The sequence below is a fragment of the Eptatretus burgeri genome, unplaced genomic scaffold (assembly GCF_056783735.1).
Source record: "Eptatretus burgeri isolate ZD-2024b unplaced genomic scaffold, Ebu_testis_v1 Ebu_testis_scaffold_57, whole genome shotgun sequence".
Classification (NCBI taxonomy): domain Eukaryota; kingdom Metazoa; phylum Chordata; class Myxini; order Myxiniformes; family Myxinidae; genus Eptatretus; species Eptatretus burgeri.
The window spans coordinates 1-23,743 of record NW_028222007.1 but is presented as its reverse complement, the minus strand read 5'-3'; the positions used below and the strand labels follow the sequence as shown (position 1 = coordinate 23,743).

At 43.6% G+C, this 23,743-nt stretch overlaps 2 protein-coding genes across 3 annotated transcripts; both read right to left on the bottom strand.

Annotated features, from left to right (window-relative positions):
• Positions 1 to 248: 248 nt before the first annotated feature.
• On the bottom strand, positions 249 to 4,837 carry LOC147007660 (centromere protein C-like). Its single transcript, XM_085866629.1, has 6 exons — positions 3,424 to 4,837; positions 3,211 to 3,333; positions 3,008 to 3,091; positions 2,638 to 2,813; positions 2,390 to 2,480; positions 249 to 446 (listed from the first exon to the last, which is right to left on the bottom strand). The coding sequence occupies exons 1-6, from the start codon at positions 3,488 to 3,490 to the stop codon at positions 283 to 285; spliced, it is 705 nt and encodes a 234-aa protein (XP_085722755.1). The 5' UTR covers positions 3,491 to 4,837; the 3' UTR covers positions 249 to 282.
• A 331-nt stretch (positions 4,838 to 5,168) lies between these two features.
• Positions 5,169 to 23,285, bottom strand: LOC147007659 (uncharacterized). Of its 2 annotated transcripts, XM_085866628.1 has the most exons (3): positions 19,232 to 23,285; positions 6,021 to 6,067; positions 5,169 to 5,803 (listed from the first exon to the last, which is right to left on the bottom strand). In XM_085866628.1, exons 1-3 carry the CDS (start codon positions 19,488 to 19,490, stop codon positions 5,711 to 5,713), a joined length of 399 nt encoding a protein of 132 aa, XP_085722754.1. In that variant the 5' UTR covers positions 19,491 to 23,285; the 3' UTR covers positions 5,169 to 5,710. The 2 variants fall into 2 exon arrangements, with proteins under 2 accessions (XP_085722754.1, XP_085722753.1); XM_085866627.1 differs by lacking the exons at positions 5,169 to 5,803; positions 6,021 to 6,067 and adding an exon at positions 17,940 to 18,706 and having other exon boundaries at positions 19,232 to 20,665.
• Between the last annotated feature and the right edge of the window lie 458 nt (positions 23,286 to 23,743).

Sequence of the window (23,743 nt, the reverse complement as noted above, 5' to 3'; positions counted from 1 at the left end):
CGTGACCGACATCACTCCGCCTCCAAACGTACACCTGCCCCGCTCACCCCACCTTTTTGTGTACTTTGTCGAGGCTCAGGCAAGAAGAAACACACAGAACTCGGTTTGTCAACATCGTCCCTGTGGACCAGCAGGGGGTGCTAGAGAACAAGAGGAAGGAATAAAGGTTTCTCAACATGGTCCCTCGCCTGGTGTTGGCTTCGTGTGAGGGGTTGGCTTGGGATCCTCAGGTCCTGAGTTCGAGCCCCATTGGCCACTGAATTAACACCAGGTGGGGTTGACTCAGCCTGCCGTCCTCCTGAGGCTGGCGAAATGAGTCCCAGTGTGTTGGTAAAAGGGGCACTGCATCAGCGGCGCAGCTGTGCTCCAAGAAATGGTCGGAGTGGCGACCCGTCGAAGAGTGTGCCCACGAGCCAAGGAAAAACTGCTTTGGCAGCTCCAATGCTCTGTTCAAGAGAATGGTGCACAACAACAACAATAACAACAACAGTATGTATTGTCAAGCGATATCCATGGTGGCAATTTATTACATGAAGAAATGCTGACTGCTCCACCATTGAAGGACAAAGAAGAGGTGAGGACACACCTAAGTGTGACGTATCGTGTTACCAACAAGCAGGTACAGTTCGGGAAACTCGTGTCAGTGTGGACCGACGGTGCCCTCAGCACAACCCATAAACACAAGGAATTCGTTGTACTTTCGACAGAGCAAGAGAAACGTTCCATTTTAAGTTCCCACTGTGTTTCAGGGGACAATTAGGTCATCACCTTAAAATTAGGTCAAGGTCAAACATTTTTATGTAAACCCCACATAATTTACATTCACACTATACTCAAAATTTAATTCCAAAAGTCCAAACTTTCTCAATGGTGGTTTTGTACTCCGAGGGGTCTTACAAACTGTGGAACAATTAAAAATTGGGGGCGGGAGGGAGTGAGTTAAATCAAGAACAATTGATTTAAACAGAAATAATAATGACAAACCAGTTGCTCTGAAAGTGATGAACATTTTAAAAACAATCAGAGCTGTCTTCAAGAAGACGAACATTCCTCGTATTTCCATCCCAGGGTCCATTAAGAAACGTTTTTAAAATTTAGATTCAAACTTCAAGGATTTTTAAATCATAAAAACGATAAATATTTAATTATTGAACAGACAAAGACAAACCACCACTTTCGAGGTCCCCGCTCAAGCGTGCGGAGTGCGGACCGAGTGGGTGGAACGGAACTCCGGGTTCGGTACAGTTGGGACGATGTCCCGTTTTTATAATGTAGTAATAAAGGAAGAGGATGCTCGGAGAAGAGGGATGGAATTGGACGATGTTTTTCACTCGTCCAAAATCGGCTGATTTTTGATCCGTAAGAAGCACAATGTGGCCTCGGCATGCCCGACGTTCTTCATGTTGAAGACATTTCCTGTGGCTCATGGGAAGGGATGGTTGTCGTGACTTCACAAAGAAATGCGAGGAAATTCCCCGTTGGACCGATTGGTCACAACAATGGGGCACGTGATATAATTACAGCACCTCTTGTGACTCGAGCTCACTTGTGGCCTATCGGCCACAATCTCTCTCTCTCTCTCTCTCTCTCTCTCTCTCTCTCTCTCTCTGATGTCCCATACTCTTCAGAGTGTCGGTACCATCGAAGCCACTTCCTGAACAACGATCATGCTCGGTGGCTTGTCATTACCTTCCCAGCAGTAGTTCGGGCAGGAATTTGGCCACGGTGCCGGCGATAGCTCGTCTGCTCTTTGCGAAGGACCGTGAAATCTTTTAATGTCCACTAACTCATGCTGGCAGATGAGACCCTCGTTTGACGTCCATCCCAGGGATGGCGCACACTGATGAATCACCCTGCCTGTGAAACACGAGGATAACATTTCATAGCTCGGTCGGGATTCAAACCAAGGCCACAAGGCTTCGAGGTGAGTGTCCTGCCAGCCTGCCAGCCCAATTGGCCATAATAATGGGACCGTCATGAAAAATAAATAAATAAAAACAATCCATTTCATTACAGTCTTCAGGGAAACATGATTTTCTTGCCGTGTCTATCAGAGAATCCAATCACCCTTTGGTGTCTGTGGAGAGAGAGAGAGAGAGAGAGAGAGAGAGAGAGAGAGAGAGAGAGAGAGAGAGAGAGAGAGAGAGAGAGAGAGAGAGAGAGAGAGAGAGAGCCTTTTGTATGTTTGTAGATATATAACACGACCCCGCCGACATTCACGGGGATACGTTCCTGAATTTGGTCATCACGTCTCAATTAATAGATTTCCAGATGGGCTCATACTTTCGCACCTCACTGTACGTATGTTGTTGATGGAGCACGTTTCATTTCCTACAGCAGGTGATGCTGTGGGGCCAAAATGACAGGTGATGCTGCTGGATTTGCTCACCTTTAGGAACGAAGAACGTGTCTCCCATCTTCAATGCGTACGACGTCTGGTGGATTGTGACGTGCAGCATCCCTTGAAGTATGTGGAACAACTAAGGAGCGGAAAGGTGTACACATCAGAATCTGTGCATCATTATCACAAGCTCCAGCTTTTTACTTTGAATCATTTCTACCTGAGACCCCTGTCCCCCTTCCCCTGGCCATCCCCCAACAAACTCTGCTCCAAACCCCAAAACCTTTCCAACGTACCATGGTATCATTCCTGACATACTGCAGTCCATTTTCCTTCATTGGGGGGATCTTTAACAACCCGCTGGCAAAATTGGGAAAGTTAAACATTTTGAAAATGCCGAGGTCGTCATCTGGTTCCATTGGGTTTCCGTCAGGCCCTAGGTACCGGAACATCTCAGAAGTCCTGACACAATCTGCGTAACAAATGGACACATTGGTTTCCCGTATGTTGTGATTAACTGGAGCCCAGTCTGCGGCAAAATCACCATTCTTATCGTTTTTAAATATCTTGAGGTTCATGCGATCAGTGCGTGTCGTCTTACAAAGTGACTGCTTTTCATCAGTCGAGTTTGACAGGTGCTTCCAGGTAATGCTTCTCAATGCTTACCAACATGGGACAACACTGGTGTGCCAATCACAGGATCGACAGTGTCCACATCAGGGAGTTGGACCATATTGGCGAAGAGATCACCTGAAGGGAAATACAAGATGGCGCTTTCATTGCACATTCGTTACATCAAAGCGACTCTCAAAGGAACTCAACATTCGCGTCATTGTGACGTCACACTCGGGCACGTCCCAGGCTCGTACCCTGTTGAGCGACATCACCGCCTTGATCGAAATTGCTTGCACACTTTCGGCCTTTGGATCTTGATTTTCTGATCTTCTTGCCTTGGTTTTTCGATGAGACGATTATCTGCATTAAGAACCACCCTGGGTGACAAGTATTAGGAAAGATGGAGTAAATGACACGATTGGCTGCATTACATTCAGCTCAAAAACCCAAATTATCGGTGATTGCACCTTCGTATTTGCATTCCGCTGTCCTTGCCAAGCTTGCGTTGTCACCTGACTTGCACAGGTATTCCATCCTTTCCCCTCGCCAGTGTTGCAGGTGGAGAAGGTAATCGCTGCAAGCGACGCATACCTGGCTTCACGTTTGCCAGGACTGTGGGAGTGGGACCAGCCATAAATCACCTCATTCCCCAAAACGTTTATGATTGAAAGGTCAAGTGACGTTCGACCTCGAAATAAAAATAATAATGAATACATGTTCCATCACAAGGACCTTAAACACAGGAGGGGTCGTGAGGCCCATCAAGCCTGTGCAACAGTTGCCAATGTATGGTTGTTTGTCGATGCTCTTTCCTTTAATGCTGAGCATCAAACAAGGAAGCAGCAGCACATCCCATTTTTAAAGAGTTTGGTTCCACTCAGCCAGGATTGAAACCGTCCACCTCCCAAACTCAGAGCGGACCATCCAACCATTCTAATTCTAGTTTGTTCTCATTGAGCAGATTGTAAATCCTCTTACTCAACATCCCTCCACCAACTGGCCTGCTGGCAGCAGCCACGAGGCGAGACTATCAATGCCAAATTAATTCATTATTACTTTTTGGCAAAGGCTGTACCTTGGTCTGTCTCTAATGTTTGAATCTCGGTACATAGGATGCCGTGAGCATCAAGGTGTGCTTGCTTGACCTGTGGAATCTCAATTCCTGTCTCCTCTCAATTCCTGTCTCCTGATCTGCAGCATGACTCACTCCAGATCATCAGCCTCCCTGTGTGATTAAGGTGTGCCAACAGTGTTGTTATTGTTTTGGAAATGTTCCCTTTGGGAAAGCATTCATGGACACCTCGGATTCCCCAGAATTAGTTATTTCCTTAGTTCATGTGGTAGGTTGACCTTTGTCCATTTGGAAATGCGTTGTGAGGTTAGTCTGTGTATTAGCGGTGTGATGTGTCCCCATTTTCTGGTTTTAATCTCCTCAATCCACCAATAATCCACTTCACCAAACCTTAATTCAACCTCCCCCCGCCCCCCCTTTTACTCCATCGGCCTTTCCTTCAATCCTGCAGTTGGTTTATTATAGTACTTTGGTCCGTCTGTACATTGGATCTACTCACAACAGAGTTATTCCCTCACAACTAACCATCTGTTCACCAGTCCCTCACCTTTCCTTACTCCTCGGTCTCCAAGTCACCACAAACCTCCGTCAAAAACCCAAAAGCGCGAACAAATCCCTCACCGTAAGAAACCGTTCATCCTCCAGACCGGTCAAAATGCTTTCCCACATTCTTCCTTTCCTGCACTCCTACAATGGGAAAATGGCTGTGCAGGGTTGAAGGATCATCGCACGAACTTTGCTCCATCAAAGCCACTCCCAGAGTGGTGTGTATAAAGGCCAGGACGGGAGGCTCGGTTCGCAGCTGTTGTGTGTGTGTACTGGGGGCCAGCGTCAAGAAGGAAACTGCCTGCTCGATGGATCGCCTGCCGGGACGAACTGTGCGGGGTCCAGGACAAGCCGGCGCTTGGTCTGGAGGAAGCGGCGAGGGCCGGTGACGCCGAAGTCCCTGGTGCATCGCAACGGAGTGGTGCATCCTGGTGAAGTGGTGCATCCCGGTGACGCCGAAGTCCCTTCACCCGAACCAGTTTAAACAACATCCGAAGTTTCACCGAACCAGTTTTTAACAACATCCGGCGTTTCACCGAAAACAGTTTCAACAACATCCAAAGTTTCACCGAACCAGTTTTAACAACATCCGAAGTTTCCCCGAACCCATTTTAACAACATCCGAAGTTTCACCAAACCGGTTTGAACAATATCCGAAGTTTCACCTAACCGGTTTTAACAACATCCGAAGTTTCACCGAACCAGTTTTAACAACATCCGAAGTTTCACCGAACCAGTTTAAACAACATCCGAAGTTTCACCGAACCAGTTTTAACAACATCCGACGTTTCACCGAAGCAGTTTCAACAACATCCAAAGTTTCACCGAACCAGTTTTAACAACATCCAAAGTTTCACCGAACCCATTTTAACAACATCCGAAGTTTCACCGAACCGGTTTTAACAACATCCGAAGTTTCACCAAACCAGTTTTAACAACATCCGAAGTTTCACCAAACCAGTTTTAACAACATCCGAAGTTTTGTTTTCAGCTCAGCAATGACTGCCGGATATGACGATGCCAGAGCGACTTTGTTCAAACAGTCAACGTCCATGTTATGATATTTCTGATTAACTTAAGAAAACTTTGTTCACTGACCTCCAAGCAGTAACATGTAGGACACCTCAATATATTTGTTAAAGTGTGAAACTTGCCTTTGTTTTGTGCATGAAGCAGATGTTGGCTCGAACCCGCAGACTCATCTTCCAATGGAAAATGTAATTGTTCCACTGAATGTGAACGGAAGAAAAATGATAACAAACGACACAAGAAAACAAGAGACGTGAATCCAAGTTTGCACATTCCAAATCCATCAGGCAATGACGGTAAAACGAAGGTCCGGGTTCAAAAGGACATTTCAGCGAGATTAGAGACAGGGCAAGCACAAACTAAACATTCCAGCTCTTCAAAAGCAAAGTGCATGAGTTTCAAGTAGTGGAGAAATACCAGGCGACTTGGGGTTACGCCGTCGTCCAGGGCTGCTACGCATTGTCCTGCAGCATGCACAACAGGGTGAGAAAGCGAAAAATAAATAATTGAAGCGTCATTCAGAAGAGCTTTCGGCCATTTCAACTCAGAGAAAGCTGACTCGTGGATGATCACCTCAATTATAATACAATAACAAGGGGGAAACTGACACCACAACAATCCATTTCCTGGTCTTTGTTTCCTTCCACAGTTGCCTGTAAAGGGATTTGCGATTTCAGCATGCTTGCATCCATCGTGAGCTGAACATTGTTACGTGTCACCGCACGGGGGGGGGGGGGGGAGGGCGGTGCTGTGTTAAGTCGGTAGGGATTAAGGATAATTTCTCACAGAATGTGATTGCCCCCCTGTGACCTTTTCCTATGTTTTTGCATTTACAAGACCGCCGATAAAAAGGAATCACATCCTTAAAACAATAACAACCGAGCCGCGTTCCAAGCAGGCAAAAACCCTGCCTCCATGAATGACAACAAGCAAACCACGCCACTGGGGTGGATGATGGATGGGTGTGAGGTCAGAAGGTTCGAGGGAGAGTATAGTGGTGTGAGCTATGCGATTGGAGGTAAAAAGATCGCGCTCACTGGCTTCCCCTCGACAGCGTGAAGAAGGCAGCACGATTCTCATGTTCGTGCTGAGGTGAGTTTGTTCGCTTGCTGGAGCAAAACGCGAGCCATTGACTGTTCGGCTGAGTCGCCATATTGTAAGTTTATGAGAGGGAGAAGAGAAGAGAAGAAGAGCGTGCCTCGTGGCTTTATCACAGGGCCTCAGGAATCATATCGTCGTATGGTCAAGGAGGAAGGTGAGCGATCATGGTGAACGGACCTGGTGCAACAGAGGAACGGTCGGCATATTCGCTCGTGAAAAGAAGCTGCACGGCGGTTTCTGAGCCTTGGCGTTGAATACCGCCACACGAATACCTCGCATACGTTTCCCGCCCAGAGAGCGGCTTGGCACCATTTTCGGGTGCAGGTTCTCACGCAGTGACCCACGCAGTTTCCACGACGCCGGGTCCAAAAAGGATCACCCTGGACGTAGCTAAATGCTAGCATAAAGGAGGGATTTTTCTTTTGTTCCATCTTTTCCCTTTGTTTTAGTAACCGTGTGTCGAGGCGCCTCGACTTTAGGCCGCAGATGACCTCACATTTCATGACCTCATGCTTTGATTTATTTTCATTGTTCAGCTTTGATTTATTCCTCTTGTGAATGCTTGATTGATGTTCATTAAACCCCTATTTATTAAGATTGCTTGTGTCTGTCTATTCGTTGTGGGTTCGAGTATAAACCCTTGTTCCTCTGTCTGGTACGTGCTTCGCCGCCTCCCATCCCACACGCGCCTTAATCTTCAGGGAACTCGGCTGTTCACCTCCGAGGGAAATAGTTTGGTTTTCCGTTGAGGTGGGTCTTAACCGGCATGCACACAACAATACAAACATGTTCACGTATTATTGTGTCCATGCTTTGTTTAATTCACCATGTAAGTTCTGAAGGGGTGTGCGTCATCCAAGTAATATGGGCTATATCAAATAAATGGTTATATGACGTGTGGTGAAGTTTAAATTCCTTCTGGTGAACGGTTTTCGATGTACGCTCTTAACACCACAACTGCCAATTTATAACTGCTGGCAGTGATGACCGGGTACCAAGAAGTCCCCTTCGATCAGACACCTAACCTCATTACGTCCTCTTTATTCAGTTGAATTCAGAATGGGATTAAAAAAAATTAAATTCAAATCAAATGAAAGACTAAATAAAATAGGAACTGCACTGGAATCATCAGAAGGAACCAGAACAAGCAAAAGGCAAAGATGAAGTCATCAGGAGGAACCTGGATGGGACTCTGGTTTGAGCTGCTACTTCACAACTCTCAAACCAATCTATGTGGAGCCAAGTGAGCATTATTTTTAAAAATAAAATAAAATAAACTAAGATTCAGGAAATTAAATAATTCTTGACGCCAGACCATGTGTCCGATCAGGTTGAAATTTAAAACATGTACTGTATTTCCCATCAGTACTGGATCATGATATTGAAGGTTCACGTCGACTGATGCAGCACTTCAGGAGAAATAACAAAAAAATTAAGATCTTCGTTCAATCCAAAATGGCTGCCAGACCACTTTACCTATTAATTATTTGTGGACACCCTGGTATCCCCAAGGATCGTCGACTGTACGTGCCGAGTTTTGGATTGATCTGATAAGCCGTTCTGGAGACGAAAGTTTTGAAAAGTTTTTGTTTTCAATCCATATTGGCTGCCGAACCACATGACCGATGACATTATGAGTTTACACTCTGCCTCTAATTGGGTAGGGGATCACATTTGTGAAGTTTCGTGTTAATTTGGTAAGGTGTGTTTATCTATTCAATATGGCTGCCAAACCATGTGACCTTTCAATTATTCGTAAACACACCGGCGTTGGCATCTGTCACAAGGCTTGGGGAACTTGTGTGAAGTTTCCCATCAATTTGAACAGCCGTTCTGGAGAAGAAGATTTTGAAGGTTTTGGAATCAATCCAATATGGCTGCCAAACCATGTGACCGATGACATTGGTGGGGAACGATTTGAAAAGCTTGGCCTCGATCTGTTCAGCCGTTTCGGAGAGGATTTTTAAAGGTTTAAATATATATATATATATATATATATATATATATATATATATATATATATATATATATATATATATATATATATATATATATATACACACACACACACACACACATACACTTGCAGAACCACATAATCGATGACATCATCAAATTTTTCTCTGTCGACAAATTTATCCCTCAATGACCGTCAAAAATGTTCATACTGATCGGATGTAGCGTTCCATGTATGCAATTATGACGTCATTTTGAAAAAAAAAATCACTTGTTTTAATTATTTCTATGGAGTGGTCCAGAGATGCAGAGGTCCAAAGTTTTTCCTTTTTTCCAACATGGCTGCCACACTGCATGGCCTATGACGTCATAATTATATTTAAGACAATCTTCATGAGTCGTCACACCTCTGGTGAAAATTTCGTGTTCGGGTTAGGGTTAGGATTAGGGTTAGCGGTTGCGGAGAAAATGAATTGAAAAGGGAATAACAAAATCCAGACACGTACATACGTGACCGATTTCTGAACACCGATTGTTGCTTCACGCGTGTGGGGTAATAACAGGAAATCAACAAGACTGAGCATATAACAATGCAGATCCTCACCGGGGTACATCGATCGAATATCTGAGAATGAACAATCTAGATTAAAGTAGATCTGTTATCAGAATCACACACTCGTTGACACAAAGATCAATTAGAATAGACTAGTGCGTGCCCGTACGTGCTGGCAGTACGTGCAAAAAAAAACTTTCAAACCGCTTGCCAGAAACAACCACACAGGCCGTTCCTTCGCTCTCGCGTGCGGCAACGTATTTTGCCTTTTCGCAATGTCATCGCAAGGAAAAACACAAAGAGAAGAGAAGAGAGAAAACAAAAACTTTCAAACAACTACACAGGCCGTTCCTTCGCTCTCGTAAACGACGACTGCATTGGGGCATTGTGTTTATCTATAAATGCGCAAAAGAAATCGAGAAATTATTAGAATACACTAAGTCATCACTATCCGGAAGTCCGTACGTTGTAACCCGTAATGGGGAACGCGGCTGAGGTTCTCTTCCCCATCGGCCACGCCTACGCAGCAACGTGTCTTGTCATTGGTTGGTAAATAAATGGCCACAACTTTGGAAGCACTTGTCCGATAAATATCAATCCTTGAAAAGGCACATCCACAGGGCCCCAGCAATATACCTGGCAAGTTTCAATTAGATCGGACCAGTGGTTGTCTAGAAACAGCTGTCACAGGGTCACAGGGTCACAGGTCACAGACACACAGACACACACACACACAGACACACACACACAGACACACACACACACACACACACACACACACACACACACACACACACACACACACACACACACACACACAGTTTGCTGGAATTATAGATAGATTGTCCCCTCCCTTCAGAGATGGTGTGACAAAAAAATGGAGGTCTTTTGAAGTGAAAAATCACTTTAAAATTATCGGATCTTCACCAAAATGGAATCAACTCTTCCTTGTTACATACCCAACCTTCCCACCAAGTTTCGTCCGAATCCGTCCTCAACTTGAGATATCTTGTTCACAAGAACAAACAGACAGATAGGGGTGACAACATCACCTCCATCCACCTTCAGTGGCGGAGGTAACCAGGATGAAGGAACATTTTCATGACATGCAAACAAAAACATGAAAAGCAAAGAGAAAACAAGAGCCGCGTCCTAAAGGTTTTGTCTTCACCAGAAGAAGAAGAAGAAGAAGAAGAAGAAGAAGAAGAAGAAGAAGAAGAAGAACAACAACAACAACAACAACGCGGAGCTCTCTTAGAGCCAGCGTTCGCAACGCGACGCGGCTAAAAAGAACATCTTAAGCGTGCGTGGGGAACGCCTTGTTCTCTCATCTTAACTCACTCAGACTCCAAAATGTGATTTTCATCCATGAACGTGGAACTGGTACTTGAGAAATACATCCCTTCTTCCTCTTGCTCTTCAAACACCTTTGCAGAGCTCGCCTTCTGTTGCCTTTGATTGCATCGGGGATTAAACGCTTCTTGGCCTTTGCTCTGACCTTTGGGTTTCTGAACTGCAGACCTCAAAGTTGACCTGGGCTGCCTTCGAACAACCCTCTGATCAGAGATGCTTGGGTGATTACTGTTGGAAGAAAAAGAACATCACAACTCGAAGGGCACTCGGTAGAGTGGATACCACCACCCAGGCTCATTAGTTCCCACCAATAGGCCGAATCTGGATTCGGACCTGAACTAAAATTTAATCAGCTTTTCCTTGTCCTCTTACCAAGTCATCCACCAAGCTTCGTCCAAATCCGTCCAGACTTTTGGAGACACCCTGCTATATGTCAATTTTGGCCCGATCTCTCAATGGTGAAGAATCACTCCAAAGAATTCTCAGATCTCGATTCGGAACTTCACCAACATCGAATCAACTCTTCCTTGTTACATACCTAACCTGCCCACCAAGTTTCGTCCGAATCTGTCCACAACTTTTAGAGATATCGTGCCATATGTCGTTATCCGATCACTCAACGGTGAAAATAAATAAATATAATAATAAATAAAATGCATGTTCGAGAAATGGTTGGGGGCACCGTTTAGGAAACAAAATGGCCGCCAGTCGGCCATCTTGGATCTGATCTGGAAAATAAATGACGTGAATATGTAAGCCATCATCAACCTCCGCCATCGAAGATTGGAGGTTACTGTTTTCACCCCTTTCTGTTTGTTACTTACGAAATCTAAAGATTTCGTAAGTATATTGATGACTTCCGTCCTCTGTTTGTGTGTTTGTTTGTAGGCACGATAACTCGAGAACGGAAGAAGCTACCAATGTCAAATTACACCACGTGATTCAGGAGGGTGATGGCTAGTGCTGCTTAGATTTTGATCAAAATCGGTCAAAGGTCAAGGTCACAGTGAGGTCAAACATTCGATTTTTGATGGTTTGGTACAGAATCATCGTAGAAACTTCTGGTTTGCATTGCTACCTTCTCTAGAGACAGCTTTTATTAGACAAGGTCAGAGGTCAAGTTGACGATTTCCTAAGTACCAGTCTATGACTGCTTGTTTGTTTATTAACCTCCCCCATCGAAGATCGGAGGTTACTGTTTTCACCCCTTTCTGTTTGTTACTTACGAAATCTAAAGATGTCGTAAGTATATTGATGACTTCCGTTTCTGTTTGTTTGTTTGTGTGTTTGTTTGTTTGTTTGTAGGCACGATAACTAGAGAACGGAAGGAGGTTCCAATGTCAAATTACACCACGTGATTCAGGAGGGTGATGGCTAGTACTGATTAGATTTTGTTCAAAATCGGTCAAAGGTCAAGGTCACAGTGAGGTCAAACATCCAAAAATGATAACTCGAGAACGGAAGAAGCTACCAATGTCAAATTACACCAAGTGATTCAGGAGGGTGGTGGCGAGCGCTGATTAGATTTTGGTCAAATCGGTCAAAGGTCAAGGTCACAGTGAGGTCAAACATCCAAAACATTCGATTTTTAATGGTTTGGTACAGAATCATCGTAGAAACTTCTGGTTTGCGTCGCTACCTTCTCTCGAGACAGCTTTTATCAGACAAGGTCAGAGGTCAAGTTGACGATTTCGTAAGTACCAGTCTATGACTACTTGTTTGTTTGTTTGTGAACAGTATTATGGAAAAACTCCTCGACGGATTTCGACGAAGCTTGGTGGGGGGGTGAGGTATGGTCCAAGGATCATGCCATTAGATTTTGGACTTGGACCCCCCCCCGCCCCCCAAATTTTGGAGAAAATTTTTTTTTTGCATTTCTACATGTTTGAAGTGATTTCCAACCCCCCAAAAAAAATTGTGAGAAAAAAAAAATTTGCAACTTTTTTTTCAACAAAATTTCGATTTCTTTTTTTTGCATTTTACATGTTTTTAAGTGATTTCCAACCCCCCCCGCCCCAAAAAAAAATGTTGGAGAAAAGAACTATAACTGTCACTATTGTTGACATATTTAATGAATAAGATATAAGGTTCACTTGAGTGACCCATACCAGCAGTATTGGCGGTGGAGGTTTTGCACTCTCCCAAGTGCTCCCCCTCTCGTTCCCACCTGTTTTGTGTTCGTTATTCCCACCTGTTTCGTGTTCGTTATTCCCACCTGTTTAGTGTTCGTTATTCCCACCTGTTTCGTGTTCGTCATTCGCACCTGTTTTGTGTTCGTTATTCCCACCTGTTTAGTGTTCGTCATTCCCACCTGTTTCATGTTCGTTATTCCACCTGTTTAGTGTTCGTTATTCCCACCTGTTTAGTGTTCGTTATTCCCACCTGTTTAGTGTTCGTTATTCCCACCTGTTTAGTGTTCGTTATTCCCACGAGTTTAGTGTTCGTCATTCCACCTGTTTAGTGTTCCTTATTCTCACCTGTTTCGTGTTCGTTATTAACCTCTGCCATCGAAGATCGGAGGTTACTGTTTTAACCCCTTTCTGTTTGTTTGTTTGTTTGTGAACAGTATTACAGAAAAACTCCTCGACGGATTTCGACGAAACTTGGTGGGGGGAGTTCGGTCTGATCCAAGGATCATGCCATTAGATTTTGGACCTGGTCCAAAATCCAATATGCCGCGATGGCGGCCATTTTGAAAAAATATTTGAATTTTTTTTTTTGCATTTCCACATGTTTTAAGTGATTTCCTACTATACCCCACCCCCAAAAAAAGAATTGTTTGAGAAAAAAAAAATTTTGCAACTTTGTTTTCAACAAAATTTCGATTTTGTTTTTTTTGCATTTCTACATGTTACAAGTGATTTGCAACAAAAAACATGCCAAAATTAAAATTGAGGCTGATTTTGGAACTTCAGGTGGATATACCCACGTAAAATCAATTTCTGTCGCAAGGAATCGAGTTATGACGAATGAATTGAGTATGTCAAAGTTAAAAGGAAAAGGGAAAGTTGCAAACTATAACTCTGTGAGCACTGTTGACGTCAAATTGAGTGAATAGGATATCAGGTTCACTTGAGTGACGTTGCAGTATTGGCGGCGGAGGTTTTGCACTCTACCGAGTGCTCCCCCTCCAGTTCCCACCTATTTAGTGTTCGTTATTCCCACCTGTTTAGTCTTTGTTATTCCCACTTGTTTAGTATTCGTTATTCCAACCTGTTTAATTTTCGTTATTCCCACCTGTTTAGTGTTCATCATTCCCACTTGTTTAGAGTTCATTATTCCAACCTGTTTAGTGTTCGTTATTCCCACCTGTTTAATGTTCGTTATTCCCACCTGTTTGGTGTTCATTATTCCCACCTGTTTAGTGTTCGTTATTTCCACCTGTTTAGTGTTCATTATTCCCACCTGTTTAGTGTTCATTATTCCTACCTGTTTAGTGTTCGTTATTTCCACCTGTTTAGTGTTCGTTATTCCCACCTGTTTAGTGTTCGTTATTTCCACCTGTTTAGTGTTCATTATTCCCACCTGTTTCGTGTTTGTTATTCCCACCTGTTTGGTGTTCATTATTCCCACCTGTTTAGTGTTTGTTATTCCCACCTGTTTTGTGTTCGTTATTCCCATCTGCGTAGTGTTCGTTATTCCCACCTGTTTAGTGTTCGTTATTCCCACCTGTTTATTGTTCGTTATTCCCACCTGTTTAATGTTCGTTTTTCAGATCTGTTTTGTGTTCGTTATTCCCAACTGTTTTGTGTTCGTTATTCCCACCTGTTCAGTGTTCGTAATTCCCACCTGTTTTGTGTTCGTTATTCCCACCTGTTTAGTGCTCGTTATTCCCACCTGTTTAGTGTTCATTATTCCCACCTGTTTAGTGTTCGTTATTTCCACCTGTTTAGTGTTCATTATTCCCACCTGTTTCGTGTTTGTTATTCCCACCTGTTTGGTGTTCATTATTCCCACCTGTTTAGTGTTCGTTATTCCCACCTGTTTTGTGTTCGTTATTCCCACCTGCGTAGTGTTCGTTATTCCCACCTGTTTAGTGTTCATTATTCCCACCTGTTTAGTGTTCGTTATTTCCACCTGTTTAGTGTTCATTATTCCCACCTGTTTAATGTTCGTTTTTCACACCTGTTTTGTGTTCGTTATTCCCAACTGTTTTGTGTTCGTTATTCCCACCTGTTCAGTGTTCGTAATTCCCACCTGTTTTGTGTTCGTTATTCCCACCTGTTTAGTGTTTGTTATTCCCACCTGTTTAGTGTTCATTATTCCCACCTGTTTCGTGTTCGTTATTTCCACCTGTTTAGTGTTCATTATTCCCACCTGTTTCGTGTTTGTTATTCCCACCTGTTTAGTGTTCGTTATTTCCACCTGTTTAGTGTTCATTATTCCCACCTGTTTCGTGTTTGTTATTCCCACCTGTTTGGTGTTCATTATTCCCACCTGTTTAGTGTTTGTTATTCCCACCTGTTTTGTGTTCGTTATTCCCACCTGCGTAGTGTTCGTTATTCCCACCTGTTTAGTGTTCGTTATTCCCACCTGTTTGGTGTTCATTATTCCCACCTGTTTAGTGTTTGTTATTCCCACCTGTTTTGTGTTCGTTATTCCCACCTGCGTAGTGTTCGTTATTCCCACCTGTTTAGTGTTCGTTATTCCCACCTGTTTATTGTTCGTTATTCCCACCTGTTTTGTGTTCGTTATTCCCAACTGTTTTGTGTTCGTTATTCCCACCTGTTCAGTGTTCGTAATTCCCACCTGTTTAGTGTTCGTTATTCCCACCTGTTTAGTGTTCGTTATTCCCACCTGTTTAGTGTTCGTTATTCCCACCTGTTTATTGTTCGTTATTCCCACCTGTTTTGTGTTCGTTATTCCCAACTGTTTTGTGTTCGTTATTCCCACCTGTTCAGTGTTCGTAATTCCCACCTGTTTAGTGTTCGTTATTCCCACCTGTTTAGTGTTAGTTCTTCCCACCTGTTTATTGTTCATTCTTCCCACCTGTTTAGTGTTCGTCATTCCCACGTGTTTAGTGTTCGACATTCCCACCTGTTTAATGTTCGTTTTCCCCACCTGTTTTGTGTTCGTTATTCCCAACTGTTTTTTGTTCGTTATTCCCACCTGTTTAATGTTCGTAATTCCCACCTGTTTTGTGTTCGTCATTCCCACCTGTTTAGTGTTCGTTATTCAACCTGTTTCATGTTCGTTATTCCCACCTGTTTAGTGTTCGTTATTCCCACCTGTTTAATGTTCGTAATTCCCACCTGTTTTGTGTTCGTCATTCCCACCTGTTTAGTGTTCGTTATTCAACCTGTTTCATGTTCGTTATTCCCACCTGTTTAGTGTTCGTTATTCCCACCTGTTTAGTGTTCGTTATTCTCACCTGTTTTGTGTTCGTTAGTCCCACATACTAATTTTTATTCGTCGGTTATTCCCACCTCCTAAGTTTCGAGACTACTCGTGTTTCCATACAACAATCATGTACAAATCACAAGGATACAAAAATCATTGATAAATTAAAAAAAATAATTTCATTTACAAAAGAAAGATTAATGAAAACAAAATGAACTTGTTTTACCTGATATCAATCAGTGCACAACTGTTTATTGTTGTTCATTCTGTGGAGACGTCGTCTCTGTCTGGGTGACATTCGTTTGATTTCCTCAATTTTATGAGCCAGTTCATCTTCCAGCCTTTGCTGTTCACTGCCACCCTCATCTTCCTCTTCTTCCCTCTGTTGTCCATTTTTCTCCTGCTCATTCTGATCTGTATTTCTTGTTCTTATTTGTTTTGTTTGTAAACATGTGATTTGATCTGAGTTGATAACTTTGAGTTGATCTTTCTCGACAGGTGCTGATGCAACATTTCCTCCTGTCATTCTCTGGTCCTGTTGTGGAGTTTACAGTTTTGTTTCTTCATTCAATTCTCCAACCTGTTCCCCACTTTGTGTTTCTGTTGTGATTAAATTTGAAATCTCATCCGTTTCTGTTTTCCTCTCTTGATGCATTTTCTGTGTAACATCAGTGAGTTCTGTTGGTTGTGACTTTTCTTTGGGAGTTTGTACTCTGGGAATCTCATCCCAAACATATGTCTCATCATTCCGTTGTGGTATTAGTGGTCAGTCACCATTTTTGGGTGACCGGTCATTTCTTATTGCCTCGTCAGTTTGTTCATCTCAACTCTAAGTAACTCGTTTGTGAATATTTTCCCTTGTACGATCTTGTTATTTTTTGAGTTTTGGGTTGTCCTTTTAAAATTAACTTTCTCTCACTTGGGTCCGAAGTCCTCACGGAGGTCTCATCAGTCCCACTCGGCATTGTCCGTGCCGTGTCTGTATCGATTATTATTTACATTCATCTCAGGCTCACGGAGGATCTTCCACATGAATGTTGCCTGTGCACTCGTTTCAGCGCATGCGCACTCTCTGGTAAAGGGAATTTCGTTCCACTGAAGGGAGATTCCTGAAATGTAACTAAAACACAGAGAGGGAACTTACTCTTAAAATAACACGTGTTTAACTCGAGGGTTCGTGGAACGCCTTGCCCCGCGCAGTGATGACGTAATAGGACGTGGGCGTGGTCTTCGAGCGGCCAATATGATTGGTCCAGACGATGTAAAAAATGATGTAATATTTTTGTCCGAGTCCTGCTCCACGGAAGGAGTTCCAAAGTTTCCAAGAAGGCGATTTGTGTCCCACGGTGATGAAATATATAATTTAATTTGAATTTATATTCCACATCAGCTGATAATGTTGAATTATAATGTTGAAGTGGACGCGGCATTAAAAAGCACACTCAAAACGTTGGAGTTCCAATATTTTCCCGTCACTCAAAGTCCTTCCATGTTGGTTTAACTCTGATTTCAGATTCTAAATCAGAATCGTCGACTTCGTTTGTGCACACCGTCAGATTCCCGTGGATACACACGGACATTCCGATAATGTCTCAAACGTGTCTGCGGAGGTAAAGGAACCAAATGGGAGCTGTGTCTGTGTCTGCAAAGAGGAGAAGCCGAATTAAATACTGTCTACAATGCGCAATGGTTCCCAACCTCCATCGTCTGTGTGGATTTGGGGTTACGGGAGGTGGTGCTTCTGGCAGACAATGGAAGGAGGAAGAAGAAGACCACTATAAATCCCTTTATGACGTCTATCCCGTGTTCCATTGAACCATGCATGGGGCTGTGTGAATACATATACTAACGACATAACGATACGACAGAAGGTATATGCCAGGACTGTGTTTCTGCCTGATCACATTCTCCTCACTAGTTTGCTTAACAGCGAGACACCGCTCGGAATCACTCACAGGAGGGGTGGGTGGGGGGGGGGAGGGGGTATCAACAACAAAACTCTTCTCACCAGTGCGAGTTTGTTTCTGTTTTTCAACGATGACACGAACGTTTCTGTTTACTCACGAAAAAACTTACAAAACAGCACACTCGTACTGTTTCTCCCCAGTGTGAGTTCGTTTGTGTCTATTCAAGGTTGATAATTGACTGAAATCCTTCCAACACACAGAACATGTGTAAGGTTTCTCCCCAGTGTGAGTTCGTTTGTGGATATTCAAGTGTGATGATTGACTGAAATCCTTCGAACACACAGAACACTCGTATTGTTTCTCCCCAGTGTGAGTTCGTTTGTGTCTATTCAAGGTTGATAATTGACTGAAATCCTTCCAACACACTGAACATGTGTAAGGTTTCTCCCCAGTGTGAGTTCGTTTGTGTGTATTCAGGTTTGATAATTGACTAAAATCCTTCAAACACACAGAGCAAGTGTGAGGTTTCTCCCCAGTGTGGGTTCGTTTGTGTGTATTCAGGTTTGATAATTGACTAAAATCCTTCAAACACAGAGAGCAAGGGTGAGGTTTCTCCCCAGTGTGGGTTCGTTTGTGTGTATTCAAGGTTGATAACCGACTAAAAACGTTCGAACACACTAAACACTCGTACGGTTTCTCCCCAGTGTGGGTTCGTTTGTGTGTATTCAAGGTTGATAACCGACTAAAAACGTTCGAACACACTAAACACTCGTACAGCTTCTCCCCAGTGTGAGTTCGTATGTTGTTCTCCCGTTGGTTGGAATGATGATTGAAATGATCTTCGTTGAAGAACTGTGCAGAGTTAATCAAAAAAACGTTTTTCATTTGTTTCTCTGCAAAGAAAAAGGAACCGCCATAACTAATGAGGTTATGATGTGGTTACTGCAAAGAATTGTGGGATATCATCAGTGTCAGGTTAATTCAATGTGGGGGACACAATAGATTTAAAGGAAAAAAAACAACATGGGGGACATTTTAAGGAAAGAGAAATCGATGTTGTGATTTTTCCATGTTTGATGATTACAAATAACCAACCAGCAGATGAACTGAGATGATAATGGTGAAACAAAACAACAAGAGCAATCAGAGATCACAGACCCTCGCCAGGACTAGTTTTGTGTGGTGTTTGTGTAGTTTTTTTGCACAAACACTCAAACCGCTGGCGACAGGGCAAGGATCGATGCACACACAAACTAAAAAATAACTAATTGTGGGGAATCCTCGATGTACATGAATGTTCTCCCCCGGAGTACATTTCCAAAACCGTAACACTATTACAAATAACAAAGTTAAAATGTGAACACATGAAAAAGCACATGAGGAAAAAAAACAACCATTAGGTATCCACAGTTACATACCTGTCCCCTTGTTTACACCTGGCTCTTGTTCGTCTCTGTGTACCTCACGAGATGATACAGATCCAGAACTTATGGGACCCTCTGGGATTGACATTTCTGAATCAAAGGGCCGGAGCAGCTTTCGTGCACCTGCAAGAGTGAAGAATGAAACGTGAACTTTCACACGCACACAATTACACACGTGTACACTGTGCACACGAACAAACAAATTCGTCCTGGAGGTGACCACGATCGCGGCTTGTCCGGCTTGTCCAAGCATTCTCTGGGACCACGTTTAAAACGTCGGCGGCTGGGTACCGCAGTGTGGCCACCAGACTTCCCACGTGCTCTCGTTCCCCCCAACCTTTGAGCTGAGACACGCATTCAAATTGCATCAGGAAAGCCTCTCGACTCCCTGACCCATCAAAATGTACTAAGGGGATGACACTGTTTTTAAAACTCTTTTCCCCGATCCTTCCATCTCCAATTCCAGCTCAGGGCCAAGGGAGGCCCCGCCCAATGTTGGATTTGACTTGGGAGCCTTTGATTCCTCAATGTAATTTGAGGTTGGGGTCCCCTGAGTCATTTTAATCTCGTCCTGCATCTGCCGAATGGACCGACTCACTTCGTCTCGCAGATTCTGTTGGACCCAAGCAACCTTCGCCTCAATGTCACTGCAAACGATGTTCAGCCGCTCCTGCAACATCTCATCCACTCTGTCCCCATTTAATTGCGGCTCCCATAGGCCTCTATCAATTAACGGCCGCTCTTGTTCTGCGACACGGGCCACCAGCTTTTGTACCTCTTCAATCAAACCACCACTCTGGCACTTACAAAATCTCATTTCCTCCTTCTGCCGTTGCTTTATGGCCTCCATGTCCTCATTTACTTGGTCAGTTCTTTTATTTGTGGACCCAATTTCTCCTTTAAACTTTTCTCCCATTCTGACCTCCTGGATTTGACCCTCCTCTATTTCTCCCAATATCTCTTTCCTCTTTGACTCAAATCCTTCTGCCGTTTTTGTTTCCATTTCTCTAAATTGGCCATTTGGGCAACCAATTCCGTCTCAAATTCTCTGTCTGTCCTCCATTCGGAGCTCTTCCTCTTCCTCCACTTTCCCAACTCGCACCTCCAGTTCCTGTGTTATTGGTTCACGAAAAAATATTTTCACGAAAAAAACAAGCAGTCATAGACTGGCACTTACGAAATCGTCAACTTGACCTCTGACTTTGTCTTATAAAAGCTGTCTCTGGAGAAGGTAGCGACACAAACCAGAAGTTTCTTCCATGATTCTGTCCCAAACCATCAAAAATTGAATTTTTGACCCCACCGTGACCTTGACCTTTGACCGATTTTGACCAAAATCTAATCAGCACTAGCCATCACCCTCCTGAATCACGTGGTGTAATTTGACATTGGTAGCTTCTTCCGTTCTCGAGTTATCGTGCCTACAAACAAACAAGCAAACAAACAAACAGAAACGGAAGGCATCAATATACTTACGAAATCTTTAGATTTCGTAAGTAACAAACAGTCATAGACTGGTACTTACGAAATCGTCAACTTGACCTCTGACCTTGTCTTATAAAAGCTCTCTCTTGAGAAGGTAGCGACGCAAACCAGAACTTTCTATGATGATTCTGTCCCAAACCATCAAAAACCGAATGTTTTGGATGTTTGACCTCACTGTGACCTTGACCTTTGACCGATTTTGACCAAAATCTAATCAGCGCTAGCCACCACCCTCCTGAATCACGTGGTGTAATTTGACATTGGAAGCTTCTTCCGTTCTCGAGTTATCATTTTTTGGATGTTTGACCTCACTGTGACCTTGACCTTTGACCGATTTTGACCAAAATGTAACCAGCACCAGCCATCAGCCTCCTGAATCACGTGGTGTAATTTGACATTGGTAGCTTCTTCCGTTCTCGAGTTATCTGTACCAAACCATCAAAAATCGAATATTTGACCTCACCGTGACCTTGACCTTTGACCGATTTTGACCAAAATCTAATCAGCACTAGCCATCACCCTCCTGAATCACGTGGTGTAATTTGACATTGGTAGCTTCTTCCGTTCTCGAGTTATCGTGCCTACAAACAAACAAGCAAACAAACAAACAGAAACGGAAGGCATCAATATACTTACGAAATCTTTAGATTTCTTAAGTAATAAGTGACCACTATATTCGTTGTTGTTGTGTGTCTGTCTGTCTGTCTGTCTGTCCCGAGCATAGCTCCGTGGGTTTTGATCCGATCCTGATAAAATTTTGGTGGGAGGTTTATATAATTATCTCGTTGTGTTTTCCTGAGAATGGGCGTGGTGCGCCTATTATGGGCGGAGCCACGCCCAAAAAACTGTGTTTTTTGGGGGTAGCCGATTTCAATTTGCATCTTCTCCTCGGGGGTTTGTCGAATCTGACAGGGGTTTCGGTATTTGGTTAGCCCAATGGCACCTGCATAGCCCCACGGAGCTCGATTTTTCATTTTCGTCCCAAGGTCAAGGTCACAAGGTCACGAACTTAGAAAATTGCGAATTGTGTTTTTAGTGGGTAGCCGATTTCAATTTGCATCTTCTTCTCGGGGGTTTGTCGAATCTGGCAGGGTTTCGGTATTTGTTTAGCTCAATGGCACCTGCATCGCCCCACGGAGCTCGATTTTTCATTTTCATCCCAAGGTCAAGGTCACAAGGTCACGAACTTAGAAAATTGCGAATTTTGACGTAAAAATCCATCTTCTCCGAGGGGTTTGTCGAATGTGGCATGGGTTTCGGTATTTGGTTAGCCCAATGGCACCTGCATAGCCCCACGGAGCTCAATTTTTCATTTTAGTCCCAAGGTCAAGGTCACAAGGTCATGAACTTCGAAAATTTCGAATTTTGACGTAAAAATCAGACGACCGCCCAAACTTTGAGAGCTCGGATGACAATATTTTTATGCATAATCTTGAGGTCATTCCTCACCTTAAGTCTTGAAACCATTTTCTCTATCTCGAACACCTTGCCCGTGGCGCCCCCTTCAAGTTTGTTTTTATGCTGATTTCATCAAAGTATGGATAATCCGAGGAGTGTGAAATGCCATATAGACGATCTGACGTTATATTGTTCCTGGAATGCTCCAGAGGAAGTTTTGCACCAAAGGTCATAATCCTTAACCTTTTACCTTTAAAGTTCACAAAGGTCAAATTTTCAAAGTTGTGGGATTCGAACCAGGTTTTCGACCTTCTTCGACGAACTAACTCCATTAAGCCATAGCACGGATCCTGCTTCCTTATTTTAATGTCCACAACATTGTTTTGGGACCTTTAAAGGTTATGCAAAGGTCAATTTTTTTAAGTTGTTGAACGAAATCGGGTTTTCGACATTTTGCAGCGAATAACCTGTCACTCGTCCCACATCATGTTGATCATTTTTATAACTTGGTCAAACATTATCAGATTGTCTCATCATTGACTTCTGAAACAATCTACATCGTCAAATACCGCTCGTGAACCATCGTCGTCTTCAGACTTGTTCCCTTCTTAATTTCGTTTATTTCATCAGTGATGCCTTTTATTTCCCATTCAATTTTTCCTTCCAATTGTCCATTCATTTCTTTCATTTCATTCTCTCGTCCATTCATTTGATCATTCATTACGTTTTCCATTCCATTCATTTTCCCATCAATTCGTTCGTTTTCATTTTCATCAATTCGCACACACAGACAAAGGGTGACAAACGAAAATATAACCCCCCTTTTTAAATGCACTGGTATTCAGCCTGGCCAAGGGCTGGCCCTCGTCGATCTGGTATTGGGGAGCTTCGTCCGACACGTGCACGTACAAGCAAAATGGCGCCATCTCTTGTCGAACCCGTGAGGAAGGCGCCTCCACCATGCACGTACACACGCAGGCAGAATGGCGCTTCGCTTGTTGCAGTTTTCCACACTCCACAAGCGGAAATCAGGCCAGCACCTCGATCGGCTCTGCTCAATCTCCTCTACTTGAAGAGTCCAGACGTGCAATCTATCCTGCTCGATCTGGTCTTGACGTGAACTCTACCCTGCTCGAACCGCTCCCTCCGAAGCCCTCTTGCCAAGCACACAACCGCTCCCTTGCCAAGCACACACTGCGCCTTCGATCCTCCTCTCTTTCTTATCTTCTTTCTCCTCCGCTATGGGGCGTGGCCTCCTGGCCTCCAAACCAGGGAAGGCGAGGCTTCTCCTGTTGTTGTTTCAGGGACTCAAGTCCCGAGCTTATGGCCTGGCTTGGAATATAAAAACATCTGGAAAATCACACAGGGTAATCACGTTCAGGGGAACTCATCTTTACTCCCGAAGCTACGTAACACCGCACCACCCCTCGTGTGGTGACACGTAACACTCAAGCTCACAGATTCCCTGACTTATATGCATCGAGATGCTTCTTCCCGTCCACGGACCATGCTACACTCTACAATCCTATCTGTACTATTAAATCAGTTCATCTTCCCCATAATCACAACAATATTGTTACGGATCTGGAAACCATATGCATTCAATATACAGATGTCCCAAAA